Source organism: Pseudochaenichthys georgianus, chromosome 14, assembly GCF_902827115.2.
Source record: "Pseudochaenichthys georgianus chromosome 14, fPseGeo1.2, whole genome shotgun sequence".
Classification (NCBI taxonomy): Eukaryota; Metazoa; Chordata; class Actinopteri; order Perciformes; family Channichthyidae; genus Pseudochaenichthys; species Pseudochaenichthys georgianus.
The window spans coordinates 32,020,980-32,046,488 of record NC_047516.1 but is presented as its reverse complement, the minus strand read 5'-3'; the positions used below and the strand labels follow the sequence as shown (position 1 = coordinate 32,046,488).

At 39.9% G+C, this 25,509-nt stretch overlaps 1 protein-coding gene across 11 annotated transcripts in view; it reads right to left on the bottom strand.

The window, feature by feature from the left end:
* Positions 1–25,509, bottom strand: part of LOC117459001 (RNA-binding protein Musashi homolog 2) — a 297,016-nt gene that overhangs the window by 24,135 nt on the left and 247,372 nt on the right. For 6 of the 11 annotated variants that reach the window (XM_034099815.1, XM_034099814.1, XM_034099813.1 and 3 more), the window contains exon 11: positions 8,889–9,008. The exons of 1 other annotated variant lie outside the window; for it this stretch is intronic. In XM_034099815.1, the coding sequence (XP_033955706.1) occupies positions 8,889–9,008 (120 nt within the window). The remainder of the gene's footprint in view (positions 1–8,888; positions 9,009–25,509) is intronic. 4 more of the 11 variants (XM_034099819.1, XM_034099818.1, XM_034099823.1 and 1 more) reach the window with 1 other exon arrangement.

The window sequence follows — 25,509 nt, the reverse complement described above, 5'->3', positions numbered from 1 at the left end:
GCAGATTAGCATCTGGGACAACTGGACCTGAGCTCACCGAGGGCCAGATTGATTAAGACCAGTGCTCCCGGCCGATACTGGTGTCCTCTCAGCTCTGCTGCAGATCACAGAGCTTGTTGTTAGGAAATTGATACAAATCTTAATTTGAAAATGTCTGTCACATGAGTCTCCCTCTTTACATTGGAGAAGAGAAAGAAGTGAGATCAATAAAAGACAGAAGAATAAAGAAGACCAACAACTAACTGACTGTGGAGATCCTGAGTCTCAATAAAAAAGATTATTACCGTAATTTTCGGACTATAAACTGCGCCTTTTTTCCCATTTTTCGACCCTGCGGCTTATATAACGGTGCGGCTAATCTATGGACTTTCACAGCTAACGGCCACTAGGGGACCTCCTAAATCTATGGATTGTACAGGTTACAGTCCACCACCTTTAACTCTATGGGCTCTAGGGCCGGTCCACGCCCCCCACCTTTAAGCGGCGGGCTCCAGCAGGAAAAGCTGGAGGCCAGAAAAGAGTGAGACAGGTAGCGCGCAAAAGTAAAAGTAGAACCGAGAGTGGTACGAGAGACAGAACGAGAGCAAGACAGACAGACATTACGAGAGCGAGACAGTTCTGTAGCTACTATTGCAGTAAATGGTAACACTTGAATACGTTATGCAAATATGCAACTTGTTTGTTGAAATGTTAATGAATGGGAGCTTCCTCAAACAGCCATCTCTTTCCCGACAATCCCCTCTGTGCACGAACCCTTACATATGGTAATTAACATTAAAACACCTGCGGCTTATAGTCCAGTGCGGCTTATATATGTACACATCATTCAATTTAGCTGCTGCAGGTGCGCCTTATAGTCCGAAAATTACGACAGTCCAACACTGACCCTTCTAGTCAGGTCAGACATTCTGTACACAGCAAGTAGCCAGAGCTTTTAAAAGCATCTGAATGAGCCTTTGTGTACACTGCAGGTAGAGCCGAGATCTGAGACTGACATTTGAGCTATGCAGAAAGCTCAGAGGGACCAAAGAAAACACTCAGCCAGAGTAGACTGGGACCTGTGGAGTTCCCCGGACTGTCAGAGCCATCTGCATCACAGCATTGTTCTCTGCTTTATCTGACAACGCTATAGCACAGGAGATTTCAGATACGTCTACTTTCAAATGAATACAACTGAATAATATATACCCTTCTTTTAAAGAATGAGTAACATAGTGTTGACACACATGTCTATTATAAGAATAACTGTATATTTATGGTTGAACAACCTGACTTTAGAAATGTGACAATAAGTAAAAAGAGTCTATAGATTTTGATTAAAGTAATTGTTCAATGCTGTTTTGAGTCTATTCAATTATGTAATTGTATTCACAAGGTTAAAGAATATAGTACAATTAGAGGACATAATAGGTCATGTGGAATAGGACACCCATATATGGTATTTAAAGCTTACGAATATGGGCCTAGACACTAAATATTAAGTATTTACCTTATAAGATATGGAAACACATAGAATTTGAGAAAGCTCATCATATTAAAAGGCAAAATTATTGGGGTTTTTAACTAAAAGAAAGACACTCACAGACATCACCTTGGGTTTGGGACTGGGATGGACATTTTTCACTATGTTCTTATATTGGATAGAACCAAACGTTTCACCTAGTAATTGAAGTAGACCACAAGGGTAGGATAAAGAGAAAACAACAATGGCACATTATTTCAGTTTTATCCTTCATATGAACAGCAGAGGTCGATTACAATGGTCCAAAATGCAGCCCAGGTGCTGGTGCATGCATTAGTCATCTCCAAATTAGCAATTTCCTCCTTGCTGCTTTACTATGCAGATGTTCAGCCCCTCCATCTGATATAAAGTGGCACCCTGTGGAAGTTGAAATGAGCTTCAAATCCAGCTTATAAAGCGTTGTATGGGCCAGCAGATCTGTAGCTCCAGGCGGTGGTGCAGTAGCCACATCTCTGTGATCTACCTCCAGCCTGGAGCCCGTCTCTCAGACTTCCTCTCAACACAGGACCAGTCCCTGCTCTGATCTTAACTGGTGCAACAGGCTTCTGGTGGAGATCAGAATACCTCACCAGCTTCAAAATACAGACTGGAGACCCACCTGTTCAGAAAGTTTCTGACCCCACCTTAGATTACACTTTTAGAAAAGCACATGATATCTATCCAGTCTAAGGAATGATCTGAACATAGTTTTTTTGTTATAGCCGGTCCTATTCCTTCATAAAGGGGAGACACTACAGGTGAATAGGGAAATAAATAAGCAATAGATATCAACATGAAACGTCCCAGGTTGATCACATTTAATTTTACTTAAGTGTCTTTTGTGTTACTTGTTTTTCTGAAATATTACTTTTAAATATGCATATGAGGCATTCTCTTAATAAATGTGTACTAGTTTGCATACATTAACCAAATCTGTACATTGATAAAGCCAGTTTCAAATCGTTTTTCTTTTCATTTTGTTAAAAGTCAAAGGTTTTTACAGAGACACTTTTAGATATCTCTAACAGTCATTACAAAAAAATCTGTTTGCATTTTACCTATTCCAAATAAAATGTTTTATACTTCGTCAAAACACATTACAGGTGAAAAAACTGTAACTAATATATATTACTATGAAACTTGCCTAGTTGATAACAAACATTAAGACAATACTTTCCTAGTATATAAGTATGACTAGCTTTTAAAGCTATTATATGTAAATCTCTTAGGGAAGTACTGCACTTGATTGTAGAGATGTAATATTTTGCACATTTTAATATAAGCAAATTGATATGTCTATTTTAACATTAATGTAGAATATATAGTATTTCAGCAAAGTTTGAAAGATGGTGCAGAGTCTACGCCTTCAGTAACTTTTCCTCTAATAATACACAACTACTCTGTGTCTAGGGTGTAGTTTGCCGAAGTGGCAGGCTGTAGTGAAAGTTCAAAATACACCTTGTCATCAGCAGCTCTGTCAGAGAGGGCCGTCAGCAGCATGCTGTCATGTTGTCTGCTGAGCTCTGGGAGCAGGGTGAAAGTGCCCTCTGTCAGAGATGGAAAATGTCTTCCACGCTAACAACACTCTCTGTGTATCGCTGACAAACACGCCCCACAGCCCCAGAAAGGCATTATCTGCACACATGAAAAGGTTTATACAAATAAAACATATCCTCAATTTACTTTTGGGATGTTTAAGATTGTATAACTTTTGATTGAAATGCTCCTTTAGGTGTCACCCTAGTATATAATATGTGGTGCTCTATGGGAACTGTAGGTGGAGTCAAAGCACAAAGAATCCACACTTTTATCTTTTTACAACAAAGCCGTTGTCCGCACTAACATTAGAGAATTTAGCAAAAGATCCAACCGCTACAATTGCTATTCCTGAGTTGAATTTGGGCTGAGAGTGCTGAAAATCAAAGTGTAAGATAGGATGGAGGTGCAGCAACATCCCCAGAGATGTCCTCTGTTCCATCTGTGTCTGTTTAGAGAAGACCACTCAATGCATTCATCCATATACGCTGTTCACATCATTTCAAACCCTTCATACATTGTCATTAATCATTTCTTACTGTTAAAAGCCATCGAATAAAAGACTGCACTTGTCATATCATCAAAATGCATTTGTGAAGCCATCTAGAAAATAGAAATGATAATGATACAAAATGACGATGCTGATTTAGGTTAAAACCTGCAGATGTCTTTTTTTATTCATGTTCCAGATTTTTTGTTATTTGCAGGCATATTCTGTGAGGGAGCATGCTTCTGTGAGGGAGCGTGATTCTGTGAGGGAGCATGATTCTGTGAGGGAGCATGATTCTGTGAGGGAGCATGCTTCTGTGAGGGAGCATGCTTCTGTGAGGGAGCATGATTCTGTGATTTCCCTGAGAAAAAAAGCCCATGATGTCACTGTTTACCTATCTCACCAAAACACCCCTCACTCCCCCCTTTTCATAGTCATTTACTTGTCTCCCTTCCATTTGCAGCTGTCAGAATTAAACTGTACATAATGGCTGCTATCAAGTCTCTTGCTTCCTGGCTGCTGCTAACCCCAAATCAACATTCATGCTTCTTAGTGATGTTCATTGCAATTGTTGGGCAAATGGTTTGTTTTGAAAATGCAAAATCAAATAGCCCCGATGTGAAAGAAAGAGCATCTGATTGGCTTCCAGTGTTCCCTCGCTTGATTTGAATTTAGCGCAAATGAGGAAAGGTGGGGGCAGTTGTTTGTCTGCATGTGTGTGCATGTGTAGGTAGTTAAATACACAACAACAGCTTGTACTGTAGCTGTCTGTGTTCATCTTCAGGTGTCACAGCAAGTACTGACTGTATACGCTCACAGGCCACTTTATTAGGTACTCTGGTTCAACTGCATGTCAACGCAAATATGTCTTTTTATTTAGGTGGCAGCATTACGATGGATGTAGACGTGCTCAGGTGGTTCTGCTGAAGTTCATTAGTACTAAGCCTGGCCTTCTAAAAGTGACATCCTCACATTGAAATTGATATTTCAATGAAGTGTCAAGGGAAGTGTATTTTTATCCTAGATTCAATTTTTGGTCTTTGTTTTGACACAACACAAATATTTTTCCATTCAAAATCTACTAGTTTGCACATGGAAGAGTATGGATTGTTCATACAAACACTGGACTTCCACTCATGATTATGAGTCCATTGCAGGGTCTCGCTCGGCTTAGTACGGTATAGTTAAGCCTTGTTAGGACTGGCTCACTTAATGCTGTGTTTCCATTACAGTTTAGTAGCTGGGGCAGTAACTATAGTAACGCAGTGTAGGCGGAGCCGTGACGTCATCTTCAATGAGAACCACAGAAAAACAACACAGCCGCTGTTAGCCCTCAGAGCTCACAGCTCCTCGTATCTGTTCAGAAACTAGACAAAAGTTAAACAAGTACAAACCACAGACTGCCTGTGTCATGGCGAATACAGTCGCTGGTTTATTTATGTCTGTATAGGCCGTTGTTGTGAGTGTGGACGGTCGGAGCATATACTGTGTTAGCTTAGCCGATCTCCATTCAGAAAACACGCATTTAAAAAGTTTTTTCGCCTGCCGTCTGTCTGCAGACTTGTCAAAGCATTAATTCATGGTTTTTACTAACCGGTATCAGTCTGTTGTTACTTTGGCATCACAAATATGTTCATTTTGTTGTAGTTGTAGCCCCCTTGCCAGCGATTCTCTCTCTAGTTTAGCATACTCAGCCCGGTTGTTGGCCCGCTAAGAACCTCGATTTTATGGGGCCAGAAAACCGCGCTTAAACCGCGCTGTGGTGGAAATGCGCCATTAATGTCCTGTGTAAAATAAAATGTCAAGTACCATAGACAGGCAATCCAATTTTTGGTCCTGAAGAAAAAATTAAGCATTGTTTTAAACACCTGGATGGACACCTCAGCCTACCTGAGTATTGTTGCTGACCTTCAGTGTACCTTTATTCTAATTGCTACACCGAGTGAGATAAAACCGCAGACTTTTAGTCTAGTTGCCAGTTCATTCAAGTTCGTTTTCGAACCGGGAAATGACGAGTACCCCAACGTTTTATGTTAGAAATGTATAATAAGGGTCCCCAGCACATAGAAACTACTGGATGCTAACTTGCATAAGTTACGTTAATTAGCATTACATTGCATTATAACCTATGCAGACAATAGTGTAAAAATGGCTTGGCTGAATTGGAACATCTTGGAGTGGTTTTGTGGGTTATTAAGGATGTTGAATCAATTTAAGCCTTTTAAGGATCTATCATTTGGATTGGACAGATAGCTTATTTATTTGAATGAAAATTGTCCACAGTAGAGGTAATCATTCTTATTTCGAGCTCTTTATATCCAATGGTCGCAACACTACTCATGGTTGTCAAAGTCAGCACACAGGGTACAAATATGGCTATAAAATGATATGTAATACTTAGTAACGAAACATATGCTAATTGTGCAAATTGCCCAACATATTAGTTAGTTAGTTAGCATCCGGCAGTTTGTAATTACTAGGGACCCTTACTATACATTTCATACATAAAACGTTGGGGTACTCAACATATTCTGGTTTCACAATGCTGGCAACTAGACTATTAAGGCTGTTCTGATAGCAAAAGGGGCAACATGTACTGTACCTACTATATTAGCAGCTAAGTGTATCCGTGAGAGACGGCACCAAACAGCTAACATTTCAGTTACAACGGAATAATATTTTCACCAAGAAGCTTCTAATAGTATGTCTGATTAGGAAAGACAGCGTTCCCTAAAGCCCTGAGGCTGTGTTCAGTCAGGGGAGCTGCTATTGACATATATTGAAGGATTTACAGTTGTAAGGGTGGAGAAAGCAGGATGTCCAAATTAAGCCAACAAGTCAATCAATGCTGTGTTTAAGACAAGTGCAAACTGGCTTCCTCTTGGAAGTCTCCTGGCAGATATTTGTATCCGTGTAAATAAGATGTGTACAGTAATTGAGCTTTAATGGAGTGAGTGCGTAAGTAAGTAAGTAAGCTGATCTCTGAGGCACTGACTTCTCTTTCTGTTTGGTATTTTACTCATCCACAGTAGCATTCAAGTCCAACAGTAGAACAATATTTTGTCTAGCAACAACATGGCAAACAATCCTTAGTAAAGTGTGAACTGTTTAGGAAGCTTTGACCAGACACTATATATATAGAGAAACATACATGGAAGAGGTTAAGGACAGTGGTAGAAAATAAAATAAATGACTGACTACTGCTGGCATTTGTCTATTACTAGGTTAGTTTACCATGGATGGTGACCATTACATATATCAGTTGTCAAAGAAAAGTAATTCATTTTCTGGCATAGTAAATATTTTCCTTTCCGGTAAATATTTAGAAAATGTATTGCCTAGTTCAACTTTTTGTCTTGAACTTGTACTATTCATTTACATGTTTTATTCCAGGGGATTTCAATGAAAAACTGTAATTTACTTGAAGTTTATCTTATTCATAATCTAAGAGGCAAAGTATGTGATACCATATATTTGTAATGATTGATTAACGAAACTAAAGGAAAGGGCATTTGTATTCATTAGGCAGAGAGGGCCAGGAAACTGTCAATGGACCCTGCGAGGAGGAGAGCAAAGCACCGTGTTTTGCACAGACCTTTGCAACGGCTAGCCTGAAATACTCTCAGCTTCTAACCATAATTCCTCGTCTGTTCTCTCTTTTTCCCTTGCTCATGCTTCAGATAACATCCCATAGACGTGTGGGTATAAACTACCGTTCATGTGTGTTTTATTTTTGGTAGAATTAGCAGGTGAAGCAGCCATTTGTTTTAGGTCATTAGCTCCCGGACGCCTGCATCGATTTAATTTTGGTTCAATTTTATTTTAGATGCAGTGAGTGTGGACTTGTTAGATGAACAAAGGAAAGGTTATTTTAAAGAATACATTAAAAAGGGGTTATTCTTGGGAAATTGAGTGAAGGGAAATATATTTGAGTGTTTATGTATGTCTTTCTAGTGTCTTTTATATGCTTCTCAGACTACAGTTCACACAATCACTGTAGAAGCACATAGATGGGTTTCATAGAAACTGTAACAGAAGACTGTGTATCTCCTGCAAGACTAGAAGATTTCAGCATTAGAATATTTTTCGAATGCTTGTGTGGTTGTATGTCCTATATGAGACTGAGCTGCTTCACAGAGGAGGACCAGCTCTGACTGGACTTTATAAAGTCCATGCTGCACTCTGCTCTGATATACAGTACCCTAGGTCACAACTATTTTTCCAAACTTTCGGACTTTTGAAGTCCATCAAAGACACTTTGAAAGAGTTAAAACACTGAGGGTAAAACTAACCTACAAGAACAGTAGCCTGGCTTATAAAACAGAACATGGCTGTTAGGCTTGTGTATTCTAACTCAATATGTGTGGTATTGTCCGGAGTTTTCTTTAATGGTGTGGGTATTTTATTGAAGCTCATGTTTTTAATGGACTGTGTTTACAAATGAGACACTGAGCCGCACTTTAAAAGTATCTTTACAGAGGTTTGTGTTTTGGAAACTGTGATTACAGGAGATTTTGTTGGACACTCGGTACACATGTAGTGCTGTGGAGAATCTGTAAACTATGTTAAGCTCCATAATGAGTGCTTTGTTGGAGTTGCAAACAAAAGCAGTTTTTCTAAACAAAGGGACATTGATATTTAACTCACTGCAGGGTCATATTAAATTTTTTTGTCATGAACATTTTTTCTTTCTTTTAATTTCTCAGAAGTTGATCACCTCTGATTTCATTTGATATGTTTTCATGTTTAAATTAAAAACACAACATTGTTACAGGAAGTTGTTGAAACTTAGAAGAAAATGTATTTGGTTATTTAACATGAAGGACCATATGTAAACGTTATATGTTTTTCAATTAAATATCATTTGTTAAAATGTGAATTGTGTTAGATCAACTCATTTTGAAAATAAACTTTATGAAATACACAAATATAGTTGCTAAAATTATAAAAAAGTATTTGCTTTTACAATTTGGACAGCAATACTCTTATTTGCTCATTAACAACATGTCATTTTACTCAGTTTAGGCAAATCTAAAATATTTTACAAGCTGACTTTTTAATTTTTGTTGAATTGATTTTATATAATTTAAAAAAATGTATTTTTAGTGTTACATCTTCTCTATATTATTGAGTTTTCTCTACTTACTTAAAAAAACGTGTATTATGTTATGTTGGAGCAACGGTTTTTACAGTGTATCTCTTCTGTACAATGCTGTCAGCCTAAAGGGGTTTAAGTGTGTGTGTGTGTGTATGTGTGTATGTGTGGGGGGGGGGTCTCTGGGGGCTATGTCTATGGGGAGAAGCAGAGCAGGAGAAGTTGGAGAGAGCAGCAGCCACACAGAACATGGACAGAGCGTTTACCTGGCCCTGTGCTCTGTGGGTACGCCAAGTAGCCGCCTCTTCCACGGGCCCCCCTACCTGAGCCACGCGCTGCTGCTACCGCCGCCGCCGCCACCGGTCCATACGCTGTCGCTGGGAAGCCTGCAGGCACATACACACATACACACACGCATCACTTCTTGCACATGGATGAGCACATCCCAGAGCTACAGGAGAATGTTGATACCCGCGCTGAGCTACGGGCTAAAACTATAGCTGTCAGAGACTGGTGTCGGGGCGACATCTATAAGCAGCCTCTCACTGAACCTGCTGTGATATTCAAAGCCCCGCACACCCACTGATCCGCACGCAGAATAAGAGAGATAGCCATGAGCAACTCACCGGTCATCATGTCATCATATCACATTAAAATACTTTGTGCAGCATCAATGTACTTGTCATGATCATCACTTTAAATTCATATGAAACCTGATGTACTTATATGATTCTGTTTTCTTCAAGGTTGTGTCTTCCTGGTCGAATGCACTTATTGTAAGTCGCTTTGGATAAAAGCGTCAGCTAAATGCAATGTAATGTAATATCCTCTCAATTTCCCCTCTCGTAGAACATTTCTGTCCGACTAAAAAAAGGTGCACATTCTTATTCATCTATGAAACTGTGAGCAAACTGACAATTCACTAAGTCCCTGGTTATATTAGTGAGAGTATTTGGCTCTGGGGGGTGTTTATGTCACATGCTTTGGATGAAAGATTACAGCCACTTCTGAGCTGGGCATAATAGCCCGACCTCTGGGGACCGTCCTGCATTTTGTTCAGGAGTGCTCCCAATTACCCAGAGTTTCAATGGAATCAGAATCATCCACTCTCGTCTGAGTAGAAAAGTATTCCCATGCTTTTTTTTGCTGTGGGGCTATACAGGTAGCAGATATGCTGTTGAAAAGAATACTTTCCACAATCAAGACGAAACTTCTGTTGTATGATATGTCAATCACTCTGTTTCGTTCTACTCTTCTGTTAAGGCTGAACACTAAAGCATTTAGAGAACTCCAAGCGTTCGATATTGAAAACTTTAAAGGGGACATAATATGCTCATTTTCAGCTTCATACATGTATTTTGGGTTTATAATAAAGCATGTTAATGTTGAAAAATCACATAATATTTCTAATACTGTCTGTCTGAATGTACCTGCATTCACACTCTGTCTAAGACGCTCTGTTTTAGCGCCTGTCTCTTTAAGACTCCTCTCCAAAACAAGCAGTGTCTTACCTTTGTGCTTTTGATGTCTTTGCAACACCATTGCATAAAGAGAATGACTGTGACAGAACAGTAGCCAGACATTGACCTTTATACATATGTATAGTTGTTACATCATAACCATAAGGAAGTCCAAACCTACGACTTATTTAAAGGCACAGTTTCTGAATACGATCTGTGTGCTTTTCACTTGTTGAGATTGAGCTTTTTGATACTTTCGTAATATTTTAGTAGTATTTTTTCTCAAGATTGTACCTTTAATCTGCTAGGCCCCGAGCCTGTTTTTCAGGTCTCAGGCTCGAAAATGACATTCCCAGAACAAATGACCATATCTTCCCTTCTAAAAGGGTTAAATTAATAATCTTTTTTTCTCAAAGCAAGGTTACACCTGTGAGTTGGATGTAGAAGTGTCAGAATCAATATAGATGTTTTTATTTTAAAGTAAATTCAGATTGAACACAGTAAAAAAAATGTTGTGTCCGTCCAAAAAAAAAAATTACTAATAGTGAAAACCACCCTTGAATGACGGGATGGTAGATTAAAAGCTTTAGGAATCCAAACTACAACATATAATAAGTACCCTGTATCAAGATTGATGCAAAACAAGTGATATTTGACCTTTTTAGAGAGATTTAGCAAAAAAACCACTTCTGGGGTCATTTGGGTGGATTTGACCTATCTCTGGCCCCCCTTGCTCGATTTTGCTGATTGACATCTCTTTCTAACCGTCAGAGCCAATGGAATCGAGGGGAACTCCCACATACTCCTTATTTGGTAATGTGTGAGGCTGACGCATAGCCGAAACCGGAAGCCGCGATAACTCTGGTGGCTACCATTAGCAGCTAACTTTTACTCTCCGATTTTTAAATAAAAATGGAATTATGGATTAAAAAGAAATTATTCCACAGAAACATTATCAACCTATGGATTAACCGATTCAGCCGCGTTTTTTCTCGTTTTAATGCCATTGAACATGTCTTTTGATCAGATTGACAGCTACGGAGAGACGATCTCCCGTAAAAGCTACGTAAAGGTACGTGTTGTGATGTCTGTTTGCTTCCCCTGTCGCAAGTCCGGATCACTCAGTGATGATACTATACCTAAATAATCTGTGGAACCTCAGCTTTAATCGGATATCTTGTATGTGCAGCAACGATAAGTAATAAGGGTATCTTTAATCTTGAGTTCTGTGCCAAAGTGCATTAGCATTTTTCGTTCAGGGGTCATTTAGATGCTTCTTATGATATGACTTGTTTTGTTAAAAATGGTTTGTATCGTCAGTTAGCTGAGATTCTTCCCGTTAATCTGGTATAACACATTAATAGGTTCTTAAATATTAAGATCCCCTGAGACACAGTGTCGTGGAAAAAAAAAGTACCCGCGAGGGGGACCTTGGGGCTTAACAGGTTAAAAGCATTCAAAAGGTCTATCCAAATTGTCAGTTTGTGAAAACTAAAAGGCAATATTACCATGCAAATATGAATTCTCCTCTTTATGGTCTGATTATTCCCACAAATATCAGCCTAATAATCAGTCTGTAATTAAGCCACCGCAGTATCTGTGAATTCTAATTACATTGTTGGCCTTAATGAACACGGTAGCTAGAGGTGTCTGGCAGAGGCTGGTCTATGCCCAGGGCCCGGCTCCTCTCACAGCTCAGGAATGGCATGTCATTAGCGCTGGTGATGAGATTCCTCACTCTGGGCTCAACACCGTCTATGCCTAATCAGCTTCCTAAAATTATCTCCACAGGAAACACTTTCCTCACTGGCAAAAAGAAATATGGTCTCCAAATTCCCTCAATTGGAGCCTTTCTTGATTTCTTCCTTCTAGCTGTATGTGTGCTCATGTGTGAGTTTCTTCTATGTTTTGGCCCTATTGTGGAGACTGTGGTTGAGACATTACAAAATGGCACAGGACACCTTAGAGCAGTGGTTCTCAAACTTTTTTCAATAATGTACCCCCTTTGAAAAGAAAATTCAGCCAAGTACACCCTGATCAGTGCAAAAACTATTTGTTAAGGAAAAAATGCCTATATAAAGAGGTACAGTACAGCCTTGCACCATCAGTGTCTGATTTATTAAAACAACAACAGTAACTGAGAAACACTTAAATGCTACATTTCAAATGTTTACAATCCATCACTAAATTCATGGCAAACCAATTTTAACATCATGCAATAACACTAAGACGACATTAGTTGCATTGAACTGATCTTTTTAATAAGTTGTACAATGTAGTGAGAAACATGGGCTTGTGCTTCACTGAGGATCTTTGTCATTCTCGCTGACAGGAAGGTCACTGCAGTTATTACACTTCGCGTTTTGAAATATGTGTAACTCTGTTAATATAAAACCCACACTGCTCAAACTTCGTTACTTTTCCTAAAATTGGTATATTTATTTATTTTGGGGCGTGGGGAATGAAGAGAAAAAAAATATGAGCATTTTATGAGCATGGGATTTTGACCCCTCATATAAACATATGCATAATGCTGCGCTATACTTTGCCAAGCAACGCTTATTGTTTAAGCAGGCAGTCATATCATTAGCTAGAACTAGCTAGATCTGATAGATGTGGACATAAACGCGAGTGAAGTATAACTGGACATGAGAGAGAGATCAGATCAGCTGCTGCTGACGGAGAACACGCAGCTCTTCCGGATCAAATCTCCCCCGCTGTGACGGACCGTTGAGCAGAGTAAAATACACTAAGAGTTAGACCTAACACACTTAGCTAGTTTATCTACTCTGGAAGTTCTGGAACTAGATATACATATATTTATTCTTTACCGTTGCGTCACTTATTACAGGTTCAGCGAGCTGCACGAGACTGACGGCTGTCAGGAGAGGGAGAGGAAAAGAGAGCACTCCGTTTATTTTTCCCATTTTATTATCCGGAATTACTGTAAACCTTTGAATAAAGTAGTTCATCTACTATTAGTAGTTTGTTTAAATACATTAATGTTTTTTTTCATTAACATAAACAAAATCTCACGTACCCCCTGCAGTACTCCAACGTACCCCTAGGGGTCCGCGCACCCCCATTTGAGAACCACTGCCTTAGAGGATTATTTTTTGTAATGCTGTGGAGGTGAGAGGAGCACCAGCGGGTGACCTATTTTCTGAGTCAGCCTCATACTGCTGTTCCACCATGAGGGGCTCACACAAAAGACTGATGAGAGGGAGGGGGAGGGGGAGGAGGTGACAGGGCAGGGTCAGATGAGCCGCAGCCAAAGAGAAAAACACATAGCTTTTCATCAGCCGGCTGAGAAGGAGGTAATTCACAACTCTGTCCACACAATACGACTGTGAATGTGTGTGTTGGGTGTGAGGTGCCAGCATGTTGCGGCGGGTGAAGAAGAGAAACAAATGGCACTTTTCCCACCCAACTATCTCACAGCCCAGGAGAGAAAAAAGGGGCCAGAGGCGACAGGGGGAAAAGAATACAAAAAAGACGGCAACTAAAAGGACCCGATTCCTACGGCTCAAATGATTTTCTCCGCCTCTTTTCACAAAAACACAAATCAACTCTGATACTATGCTAATGATGGCCAAGCACCCCTGCATTTCCACTTACAGTGTCCCCATGGCTGCTGTGCGGAACAGCACTCCCCACCTCTTTCCCCCCCACTCTCTCTCTCTCTCTTCCCCTTTCCTAAGTACTGAATCTATCTTCCCCTCGCTGCCATTGTCATGACACCCCCAATAGACCCACTGGCTTGGAAGTTAGTTGCAGGCAAAGTTGTGGTGAGAGATTAACTTTGCAGGATTAGGTGGGTTAATTAATATATGGCTGCTGCTCATTGTTTTGTGCTCACGCTGTAAGAAGCCACCCAAGAGAAGCGCTGCAGCATTAAATCAATTTCATGGCCCTTTTATTACTGAGGAGATAAAGCCAATATTTAGCTTTCAATTCTTCACAATTATTGGGCCCCTGCTTTGCCACTTGAGTGGCTGCGCTTGGCTGGGGACAAGGACACATCTGTTTATGAGCTGTGGAGGCCCGGGGGCCTTGGAGTCCGGACTCAGGGGAACTGTCCTCAGCTTTCTCGCCTAAAGCCTGTAGCACAGAAACCCTGCCTTCCTCAGGAGGGCACACTGACTGAAGTAATATTAGACCCAGAGAATGATAAGGACTGCCAAGAAGCTCAAAGTTGTTTCGCTCTTTCTCTGTCACTGTAAAGACTGAAACGTTTACTTTCATTACATTAATTAGAAATGACACATAACTGTATTAGGATAGTTGTAAGTATTATTAAGTTGAACCTAATATTTTTTATTTAAACATATTATTGCTTTCCATTAACCTAATACAGTTATGTGAAATCAGTTGACATTATACATTCGATTTAAGTCAACATTTCAGTTTTTCAGTTTAAACAAATATATTAAACTTTCTCAGCTAAGTTTTAGATTACAATTTTTTTTCCAATTTTGGATATTTCTCTCGGCGTGTCTGAAGCTCGACCAACAACCAATCACATGAATCTCCCGCCCCTGACACACAAGCAGCAGTTTGATTGGCTAGAGCTTGTACTGGCATATGATTTGATTGGCTGACGCTTCCACCGAAAGCTTCAGAAGCTTCAAAAGTTGAACATTGCTCAACTTTTGCAGCCTGAAACGCCAGGAAAGCTCCGCTCTGCTTCCCACAATGCAGTTCGGCGAAAAGTGACGTCACCCCATTCAAAGTGAATGGGCAGAAGCGTTTTTGAAGCTGTCGAAGCTGTAGTGTGGACGGGCCGTAAGACTTTGCATTCAATTGTTTACATGTATTCCTATCCATCCAACTCCACTGTTTGCAAACATTGACCAAGATTCAGAAACTGATGCAAATGTTACGCCATATGAGTCCAAATCCTTGCCGACCTATAATAAACGTTGCTAAGGCAACTTTCCAACAGAGTGGTACGTTCAATTCATAGTATTGTCAGGTCTGTGCTGAGGGAACACAATGTGCATTCAGAGCACACAAAGCTCTATTTTCATGACAGTGCAAAACACATGTCGGCACTTTATACCTGTAAAGTAGCATTTTTCTTTGGAGCACACCGGCTCTTTTCCGCCTGCACCTGTACTTTGTGAGTCTCTGTGAACTTGACTGTGCTGAAGTAGGAGGAGCGACGCAGTAGGGGCACTGTCACAGTGATCAAACTGCACAGTGCAATTTTTGTGTCAAGGTTTCCTGAGATATTTGCTTGCAGTGACTGCCTGCGTAGGCCAGGTCAAGAGCTTTGTTTTCCCTATTATAAAACTGTCAAAGCACTTTGCAGAATATCATACTGCTTTTAAAGTAGCTCTTATTAGTCGGATTAATTCTAGTGCCCCATCATGACCAAGGATGATGTATTCTTCCACATGTAACATGTTCTCAAGCTGCTCTGCGGTTGCATTGCATGCTGTCAACATCAGCATCACCTAATGTAAATCACCAAGCCTTGAATATCCATGCTGAGCGCCACATTGCCTTCATCTGTACAGTTTAAGTTACTCATCAGAGTGTGTGCACTTCGTCTAGCGTAGATGTTTAACCCTGCAAGGCTAATTTTCTTTTATGATATTACAGGCGTACAAATGTAATATTATAAGGGTCTTATTATTAAAAACATATTTCTTAGACATTTTATGGGGGTTAAACTTTACCTCAGATTTGTACCCACTTTTACGTTCCCGCTAATCTTTTTTTGACATACCGCCTTTCGAGCCACTTTCAGATCCTATTACTCAGAAAACGTCTCGATGAAAAGTTGTTGCATTATGCATCAATAAGGTCCTATTTATGTCCCAGCAGTCTGACAACAGCTTGACTGATGTTAATGTAATCTGTACTGTTCTTTGGCCCACAACTGCCAGCAGCAGCTCCCCCGTCATTGACAAAGGAGCTCCATCAGTCACAGAGCCCTCGCTCATTTCTGCTAAAAGAAGAACTGTCAACTCTCTAATGCACAGGAGGGGCCCAGGGACAGCTGATCATCTACAGAGGGTCTATGATGGGCCGGCCTCTGCCCACATTTTAATATCTTTCTGAAACTCAAAAGTAATAGGTCTTACATGAAGCACTTCATTTTCAGTGGACATCTCAAGTGGTATACAGTAAGAGGACATTACACACAATGTTTGGAGTGAAGTGTGAATAATGTGTACCATGAAATGTTTTGTTAAGCAACTTTTTTGCCTAACTGTATGCACAAAAAAACAGAAATACATTCCCATCATACACATGCAATCCAGCATTGCAGTGCAGTTATCCAGGATTATCCTGCTGGCTCCACACGTTTCCATTAGGGATACACAATGATATCGGCACATTATCAGTTGCAGCAGATAAACGCTTGAAGAAAGGAAAGAAAATCGACATCAAAAATGTCCAACATATTTTTTTACAATATAACAGTATATTATGTAATATACAAATACATATCACACGTTATACAGTAGGTTACCGAAGTTGAGATTTGTTCTTATTTTGCCCAGTGAATGTGTACATTTTGAATAACATTGTGTCTGTCTGCTAGTGAGTCATCAGAATAACTTTTAGCATAATAACATGTCAATCCAACTACAGGATGAAATTGTTCTTAGCGTGTATTATCAGGCTAACATTCAGATGTTGGTATACATCTAATATTGGGTATCCCTAGTTTTAATTCTATGCTTGAAGCTTGGTTTGGGAACATGCTAGTGAAGAGGCTTATGAGCCTGAAGCTGGTGGGTTTCAGGGGCAGACAGGAGGAGTGAGACAGATGAACAGTAAAGAGCAGAGATGAGTGAGACTGATGAACAGAGAAGGACAGCAGCTACATCAGTAGAAGAAGAAGAAGACAAAGAGAATGAGAAATTATGGGAGAAATAAGGTCAGAACGCAGGTGTCTCATTCATTCTCATGGAACGGTAAGGTATTTTGGACACAAATATCTTAAGAAAGGAGAGTATATTATACTCAGATAAAACCCCTTCTGCTGAGGGCACTTAATCAATGCGTGTCATATAGAGCTTCTAACATGGAACAATATGTTGTGAAATCTAAGGTCCAAAAAATTACTACAATAAAACAGTTGCAATAACTATTGGTTTCACCAACAGTAAAAATGTGCAATAGTCGCTGCTAATACAAAGTTAAATATTCATTTTAGAAATACCCATCATATTCAATTATTGATAAGTTGTTTTTTTATATATTTTTGAAATAGCAGGGGGAATTACACTAAAAGTACAGTATTGATGGATCATGGTTTAGCAATCATTTGGTTATACATTTGTCATAGTGAAAATAAGTACAAATGTAACCGTACAGTACAGAAGCTGGGTATAGATATTTTATTAAATTGCTAACTCTAATTTAAATGCCATAAACAAAATGTATTGATGTGTCTCGATAATTAATACTAATCTCATTGGAAACACATAAATGGAAACCAAACAAAGGATGCCTTAAACAAGTCTACTAACTAATCATTGCAGGGTTTTGTCTATTTGGCCTTGTAAAAATGTAGACAAATCCAATATATAGGTGTCACTGTTTTATGTCATAAATGCGAGAAAATACATAAGAAATCATACCGGAGAGGCATGCTCTTCCTGTCACTGTATGACAGTAAGAGGGACAAGCCAGCGGAAATAAGTGTGTAGATAAGTCGTACGCAGGCAGCGGAGCACCCTGCCTCTCAGGAGGGGGGGGCGTTCTGTCAGAGATGAAAAACTGACTCCACTTCACATTTTGCTTCATCAATAACCTTTGATAAGATGTAGCGAAACACATAGACAAATAAATACAACGGGAAAAAAATAAATATACAGTATATATCAAAGTTACAAAAGAGAACGACACCTAGTAAGACATCTTTTCATCTCCAGACTGACAAGTGTCCCATTGTTGTCATCCTTCAGCGCTACTTTGTTGTTGAAAGCATCTCTGGGTTGTTGTTATCAAAGGCATAAATCACAGAGCTGCAGAGAGCCAGGTGGCTTTCAAATGAACTGCTGCACACATGCTCATGTCTCACCTCTCCTCTGATCAACGGAGACCTTCGGTACCCCCCCCCCCCCCACACACACACACACACACACAGATAGAATAGAGAGACTGGGAATCAGCCAGAGAGAGGGAAAGAGCATTTACATGCACACCAATAATTCAATTATAACCACACTAATGCAATACGCATATTATTGCAGCTCTCATGTAAACACCTTAACCAGGTTATCTTACTCGCATTAAAGTCCTAATCAGAGTAAGCATAACTTGATTAACAGAGCTGGGTTGCTTGTCAATCATTCAGATGCGTTTTGTGTGTGACTGGTTTCTTTCAGTGTTTGGAGTCTGTGGCACAGAGGTCACACGCTGGATGGGACTGTATGTTTGAAACAGAAGGTGAGGGTAGTACAAATAAATAAAGATCTTAACGTGCAATGGGTACCAGGTAGTTTTATCTATTTGGTTTTCACTGTGGGTTAGTACCTCTTTATTGTAGAAGGGATTATCAGTTGATTGCAATAGCAACACATTTTATCTGCAACCATTCAGGAAAATGTCTGCACTGTCAACTTGCTTTTTTCCCCTCCAAAATGTGGTTGCTAATATTGACATTAGCTCGGAGGGTTTGTGCAAGATGTGGTGCTTATAACATATTTCTCCACCCAGGTGGTGCTAGGGCTGGAAGTCAGAACCATAGAAACAGGTTTTATATATTATTTCTATATCATTTCCAACCCGATATAGTGTAGGGCTAGTTTATTTTTCTTTCTACTATTTTGCTGTTTTTATCTTACTACTAAATTGAAGTTAAAATGAGAAAAATACTTTTCTTAAGTCAAGTATTTGATTCACACAGAAAAGCCACAAATACGTGAGGCTTTCATAAAGGCTATTCTTTTGTTGTTACAAAAAATAAGCTATATTTTCAAAAATATATTGAGATATGAAATGACCTTTAACACGATATGAGAGAAACAGATATCATGTAAATAAAGTTGCATCATGGGAATTGTAGGATCTTGTGTTTTTGGAGCTTAACACATATTACAAGACTAAATGTCTCATTGTCCACCTACTGTATTTTTACCAATTTAAAAAAATAGAATTTATGCAAAGCTAAATTACTGGAGTACGACCTAAATCTGGGAATAAGAAATAGAAAATATCCCATGAATATTCAACTTTTTGTTAAAGTGATTTTAGCGATGGAGTTACATGCCATTAAAGGAATATAAATGCAGCAGCTTTGGAATAAAAGACTGCTGTACAATATTGAGGTCCCCACAGATACAGCTTCACCTCAATAGGATTTTGCCGTATCAAAAGATCCTGATTAAAAGGTTCTCTAAATGAACAGTTTTTCCATGACAGCTGAACGCAGGGCATGATGTATCTCTTCATACTTAAAGCCAGGCTATGGTTTACCATTGGAGAGGTTTCGCCTGGACATATACCTCAGGTGTGTATGTGGCACACTAATAATGTTGTTAGTGCTCTAAAATACATACAACAACAAGACCCCTAACCTTTATTGTAGATGGTCGATGTTGTGTTGCTCACTTACAGTATATGATCACACCTGACTTCCTTATTGTATGTTCACGTATATGTGCAGGCAGTGTGTAGTTTCTTTGTGTGTCCTTTGCCTAAGCGGTGGTTCTTTGTGCCAGAGATAATGGTTTCTGTATGTAATGAAACCAATTGGCACATTGATCCTTTGCCATTAAGACTTTGTGGCCTCTGATTTTGAGCAGAGGCAATTACAGAAGTGGAGTGAGCGCAGAGCTCAGCAAAGCCCGGCTTTATGGTGGTAATTGCACGTATATCTTATACTTCTGAACAACAAGAAGAGGCCAGGAAGAAGATATTTTTGTCAAATTTAAACTGGGTAACCTTTCAGAAGCACAAAGAATAAAGAAGCTTCATGCTGTGGGAGAGCTGCACTGTCTTTCACTAGACACCAGTATGTCCTACAGTGAGTCTGTCACATTGGCTTATTGTAAAGCCAACATACTGTACATGGTTAACTTACAAGGGGATGGTGAGTGAAGGTCAGAGGTGAGGTTGAGTGATGTGCTAAAGGACACTTCAGAGAGGCGGGTTCTCACTATGCTGCTGTCTGAACTGGCATAGTGAATTGTCTTACCAGTATCTATATTATGTAGGGATGTAGGGATGTAACGATATATCGAATATCGCGGTAAATAAATATCTCAATACCGTCGTGAGACTGACAAAATATACCGCGATTTTTTTTTTGTTAATAATTATTATTTTTTTTTTTAAAAAACCTTTATTCAACTAGATGGTCCCATTGAGATCAATCCCCTTTTCAAGGGAGACCTGTCCAACATGGCAGCAAGTAGGTTACAACATGAACATAAAACAACAGATAACAATAAAGGACATCGTATTTACAGGGCTACATCAGGGTTTCCGCTAGGATTTTTTCTCGCCGGTCAAATGTCCGAGCAGAATTTATTTTACCGGACTAATTTGAAACTTACCGGTCATATTTCAATAATAATAATAAGAGTTGTGTAGCAGAGTTTCCGTTGGCAGGTAATTTACCGGACTATGAGCAGATATGCTTCAGTTTAAAACTCAGTTCACGGGGCTCATTTTTATATTGCTTCAGTTTATAATCGTAACAGATCGAAAAATTCCGATTCATTTTTCAATAAATGATTCCACAAACAACAAACAACATAATTATTACATTCAAACAAACTACTTGTAGTAGATAACGTACATTATTCAGAAGTTTACATCAACTTTGAATAATAACACGGGAGAAACGGATCCTCTCTTTCCCTCCCTCTCTCTCCTGACAGCCCGTCAGTTTCTCATGCAGCTCCTGCAGCCCGCTAAACAGAGGGCGGGGCTTCAGGTGATCATGCAGAGATGCGTGTCTCGGTCAGACTCAGCAGCTGATCTGATCTCTCTCTCGTCCGGTTACACTTCACTCGCGTTTATGTCCATATCGATCAGATCCAGCTCTCCTGATCGGCCTTTATAGAGAGCACCGATCAAACTATTAAGAGTGAATATCGGCCGATAATGACCGGCGGCCGATCGATCGGAGCCTCCCTAATTATTACCAGACATTTTGACCGTCAGGTTTTGAATTTACCGTTTTTTTAATACATTTTACCAGCTAAAAACCGGTAATTACCGGCTAACGGAAACCCTGGGCTACATGTACATACCTAGAGACATTGACAAGTACCAACAGTATATTAATATCTCGCCCTGTCAATAAGCCTCACCTTCTTGGCAACAACTGTATTGTTTTCGAAGAGGTGGAGAGACAATGCACAGTTTTACCCACTGCTGTTACCCATGGCCAAAGCATATCTCTCTGTCCCAGCAACATCAGTACCAAGCAAGAGAGTTTTTTCCACAGCAGGGGATATTGTAAACGCCCAAACATCCCAGCTTCTACCTCGAAATGTGGACATGCTCATATTCATAGTGAGTGAGTGAGTTAGAGTTGAGTTACTTGAAAAACTAAAGTGAAACTTGATTTATTCTATTGCAGGGTCTGATTATTATAGTGTTGACACTTTAAAATACTACTATCCTACTAAAATGCTGTACAAATCAGATTTATTATTTAATAAAGAAAAAAAATGCAAGTAAAAAAAAAAAAGACAAAAAAGAAAATTCACATTTTTTTTCTTTATTTTTCAATATCGCGATAAATATCGTATCGTGGAATTTTTAATCACGATATTATCGTACCGTGAGTTTTTGGTATTGTTACATCCCTAATATTATGTTTTGTATACTGGCTCATAAACAAATTTAGCTCTAAATGAATCAATGGTCTTTAAGAATTAGTTTAAACCTTCTATGACTCCCATGTCTATAATGCATTATAAACATACTTGTATTGCATTAAAATCGGATTATAGCACTGTATAATTCTTCATCACACAATTAAGCATGTTATACTGACTTATAGTAACAAGTATCGCAATAATACTTCAGAATCTTATAATGACATTATAACATTGATTATAATGCATTATAACAATATTACAATGCATTATAACGATCAGAAATATAAGTCAATAGGATACTTGGAAAAAACACATCAATAAGTGACCTAATATTAGGAAGTATTATGACACCTTAAAATGATCATAACATTTTGTATATAGTCTTATGTTTGCATTACGAACATGTAGGAATGCAGATTCATACATATGAAAAAAGTGTGTGCGCATTTGTGTATTCATTGTAGGCTAAATATAATACAAAATAAGCATTTTTATAAAAATGCACAAGTTCCATTAAAAGGTTGCTTACTAAACACTCAACTTGAGAGTAACTCTAGCCTCCGAAACGGCACAGTCAGCAGCCATCACCCGGCTGTACACGGAGTGAGGGACTGGGATGTTGTGATGTGTTGTTGAGAGCTCAGGAGAAGCTCAGTGTCTTTTACTTCAATTCTCAGTGACAAGAGCTTGGCTTCTTTGTAGCTGAAGTGCATGGCAGCATAGCATCAAAGAGGACAAACTAGGCTCTTTATTGAAGTGCAGCCGCACTTTCGACCTCTTCTTTGTACGTCTTCCCATGCACTTCAGTTAAAAAAGGGAACGGCTCCTATGCTGCAGAACTGATTTAAACACAGTCTGCTTCCACTCAAGCCTCGGTTTATATCTCACACACAAACACAGTAGTCAAAGGAAAAGGAATAGAGAGGCAAAGGGAGAAAATGTATTTCACACAGAAGGGGGGATCTGCCAGAATAGATAAGAAAACATTATTTGAGTCCATTCTGAAAACAGGGAAACTGCTTTGCAAATGGGACAGGGTCTTGGTTCACAACCCTAATTCTCAAGGCAGTTCATGATGGTGACTTAAATAGAGAGAGGCAGACAGGAGGACACAGATGTCTGACCTTGCAGTGGTGCTTATGTAATGGTCTGCTTCAGTGCATTTAACTGCAGTGCTCCTTTCCAACCTGGGATCAGTAAAGGCAACATGTCTCTGCAGTCCAATCTCCTCTGACATCACTCCTGACACTCGGAGAGTATAAACAGGTCCTGCGAGCTCTGAGTGAATCTCTTGTTATGGTCCTGCCTGTGTGGTCCCCGTGGAGCCAATCATACTAATTACACGAGACTACTTTAGCCTCCTCTCATTAGTGTCCGAGTAAACAGCCTTCATTTTTGATGCATTTTAATGCCCAACTCCCAGATCTGAGGGTGGCGGTGGCGGGGACAGATGAAGGATGAAGGGGGGTAATTTCAGGTTTCCTCAAATGAAAGCGCGTGCATTAAGTATCATTTCACCATTCAAGTTAAATATGTGTTTGTGGATTTGCCCTGATCACTGTGAACTTGCTTTTGCTGGATTTACTAATGCTGAGGGATAATAAAATAGTGTATTAATGTTGGTAATAAGAAGAAGCAGCTTTACAGACTATCTCATGAATATGATTTTATAGCCCAGTCAAATACTTGCAGACTTCATTATATTTCAGCCGGCTGCATGCACTACGGTTACACAATCTAACACTGCTCTAGATAGCAGGGGCAAGTAGGGTAACATGTGTTATGACCCAAAAATAGCACTGAGACTTTGGCTTCCTCTACTGGAGCTATAAACAAGGTTTCCACATGAAGTGGGAGTATGCAGAAGAAACTATTAATATATGTTTTCATGTTCATATGTGTATGTATCTGTTATATAAATGTAGATATACAAGTATATATATATATATATATATATATATTCATAATAAAATGTTTCTGATACTATATTTTCCAGAGCATTAGTAGCTTATAACAGTACATTATAGACGGCCATGTCAACAAAGAATTATTATCATACTTCTATGGCATTATAAGGTCAAGGCACTGTATAATTAGAGTTATACGCACTCTACATATTCATAATGCTTTAATAATCAAAAACAATAATAAAAACGCATACAAATAATTTATAGTTTCCTATAAAGTATATTGAATACTAATGTGGTTACCTGTAAAAGATTGCTTTATGTACAACACAATTTTTTTATGCCATAAATTATTCTTGCATTGTTTTGTTAATATTTTTTAATGCAAAAAAAGACTTCAATTGACATTTTAATGCATTATAACAAAGAATATTGTGTTATTTTAACAGTGCGAATGAAAATACACCATGGGACAGAGGGAAGGGGCTGAGTAGATACCTAGCAACTACCTGGAGCCCTGAGCAGTGGGTGGGATGAAAACAACAGGCAGCAGACACTGAGCATGTTCTCACAGACACACACATAATGTGCTCCTCCGCTGCCCCCCCCCCCACCCCATGTCTGCACCCCGTCCCCCTGCTGCTCTCCTGCAGTGTCCGGAGGTGGCAGCCGTGCACGAGGCAGGGCAGCTCCAGTTTCATTTTACACCGGCAGCACAACAGTCCAGACGTAATGAGCTTTAGCGTTGCCACTCTGCTTTTTACAGCAGCTCATCTTCCCCACCACAGGCACCTTGGCAGTGGGTCTCCGTGGCAGACTGTTTGTCTGATTCAGTGTGTGCTGTACTGGGGGGAGTTGAGACCTGGGCAAATGAGGTGAGCCTTCCTTCCCACCTTCAGGAAATAGCCAGCCTTTCAGCTTTGCCTGAGTCAGAGTGCAGAAGCGGTTTTTGCAGAGACAGGTGCTCATGGAGGCACCCGAGGAGGCGCACGTGTTTGTGCACGTGGACGTACTTGTGTGCATGCAGACAGACAAGTGCAAACTGCACCCACACAGAGTATAAAAAAACATTGCCACAAACATAAATAAACATAACCGATAGAGCTCTGATGGGCATGTGCGTGGACCTGTTGCATCCATCCTCTGCTCAGGGACACACATTCTGTACAATGGTAGCCTCTGACAGTAAGACACACACACACACACACACACACACACACACACACACACACACACACACACACACACACACACACACACACACACACACACACACACACACACACACACACACACACACACACACACACACACACACACACCACACACACACACACACACACACACACACACACACACACACACACACACACACACACACACACACACACACACACACACACAAACCAGATTGTGAGCCGTTAATGGAGAGCAAAGCTGATCTGAGCGCAGTGGAGCTCTATGGGTGCACATGCAGAAGTAGACAGGGCGCTGACGTCAGAGCAACACACTCACTACTGTCACAGGAGCAGAGTCATGGCCCGGGAGCTCAGAGGCTGCATGGGCAAATGTGTGTGAGTGTGTGCAGTCAGCACTGCTGTGGAGACACTGAGTCAGACAGGCAGACTGGAAGGCAGAGAGCGGCTCTTGGTGATGTCCCTCCTCCTGCTTGGCCTTCAAATGGAGAATCTTTGATTGTGTCTGTTTTTAAGTTTTAGA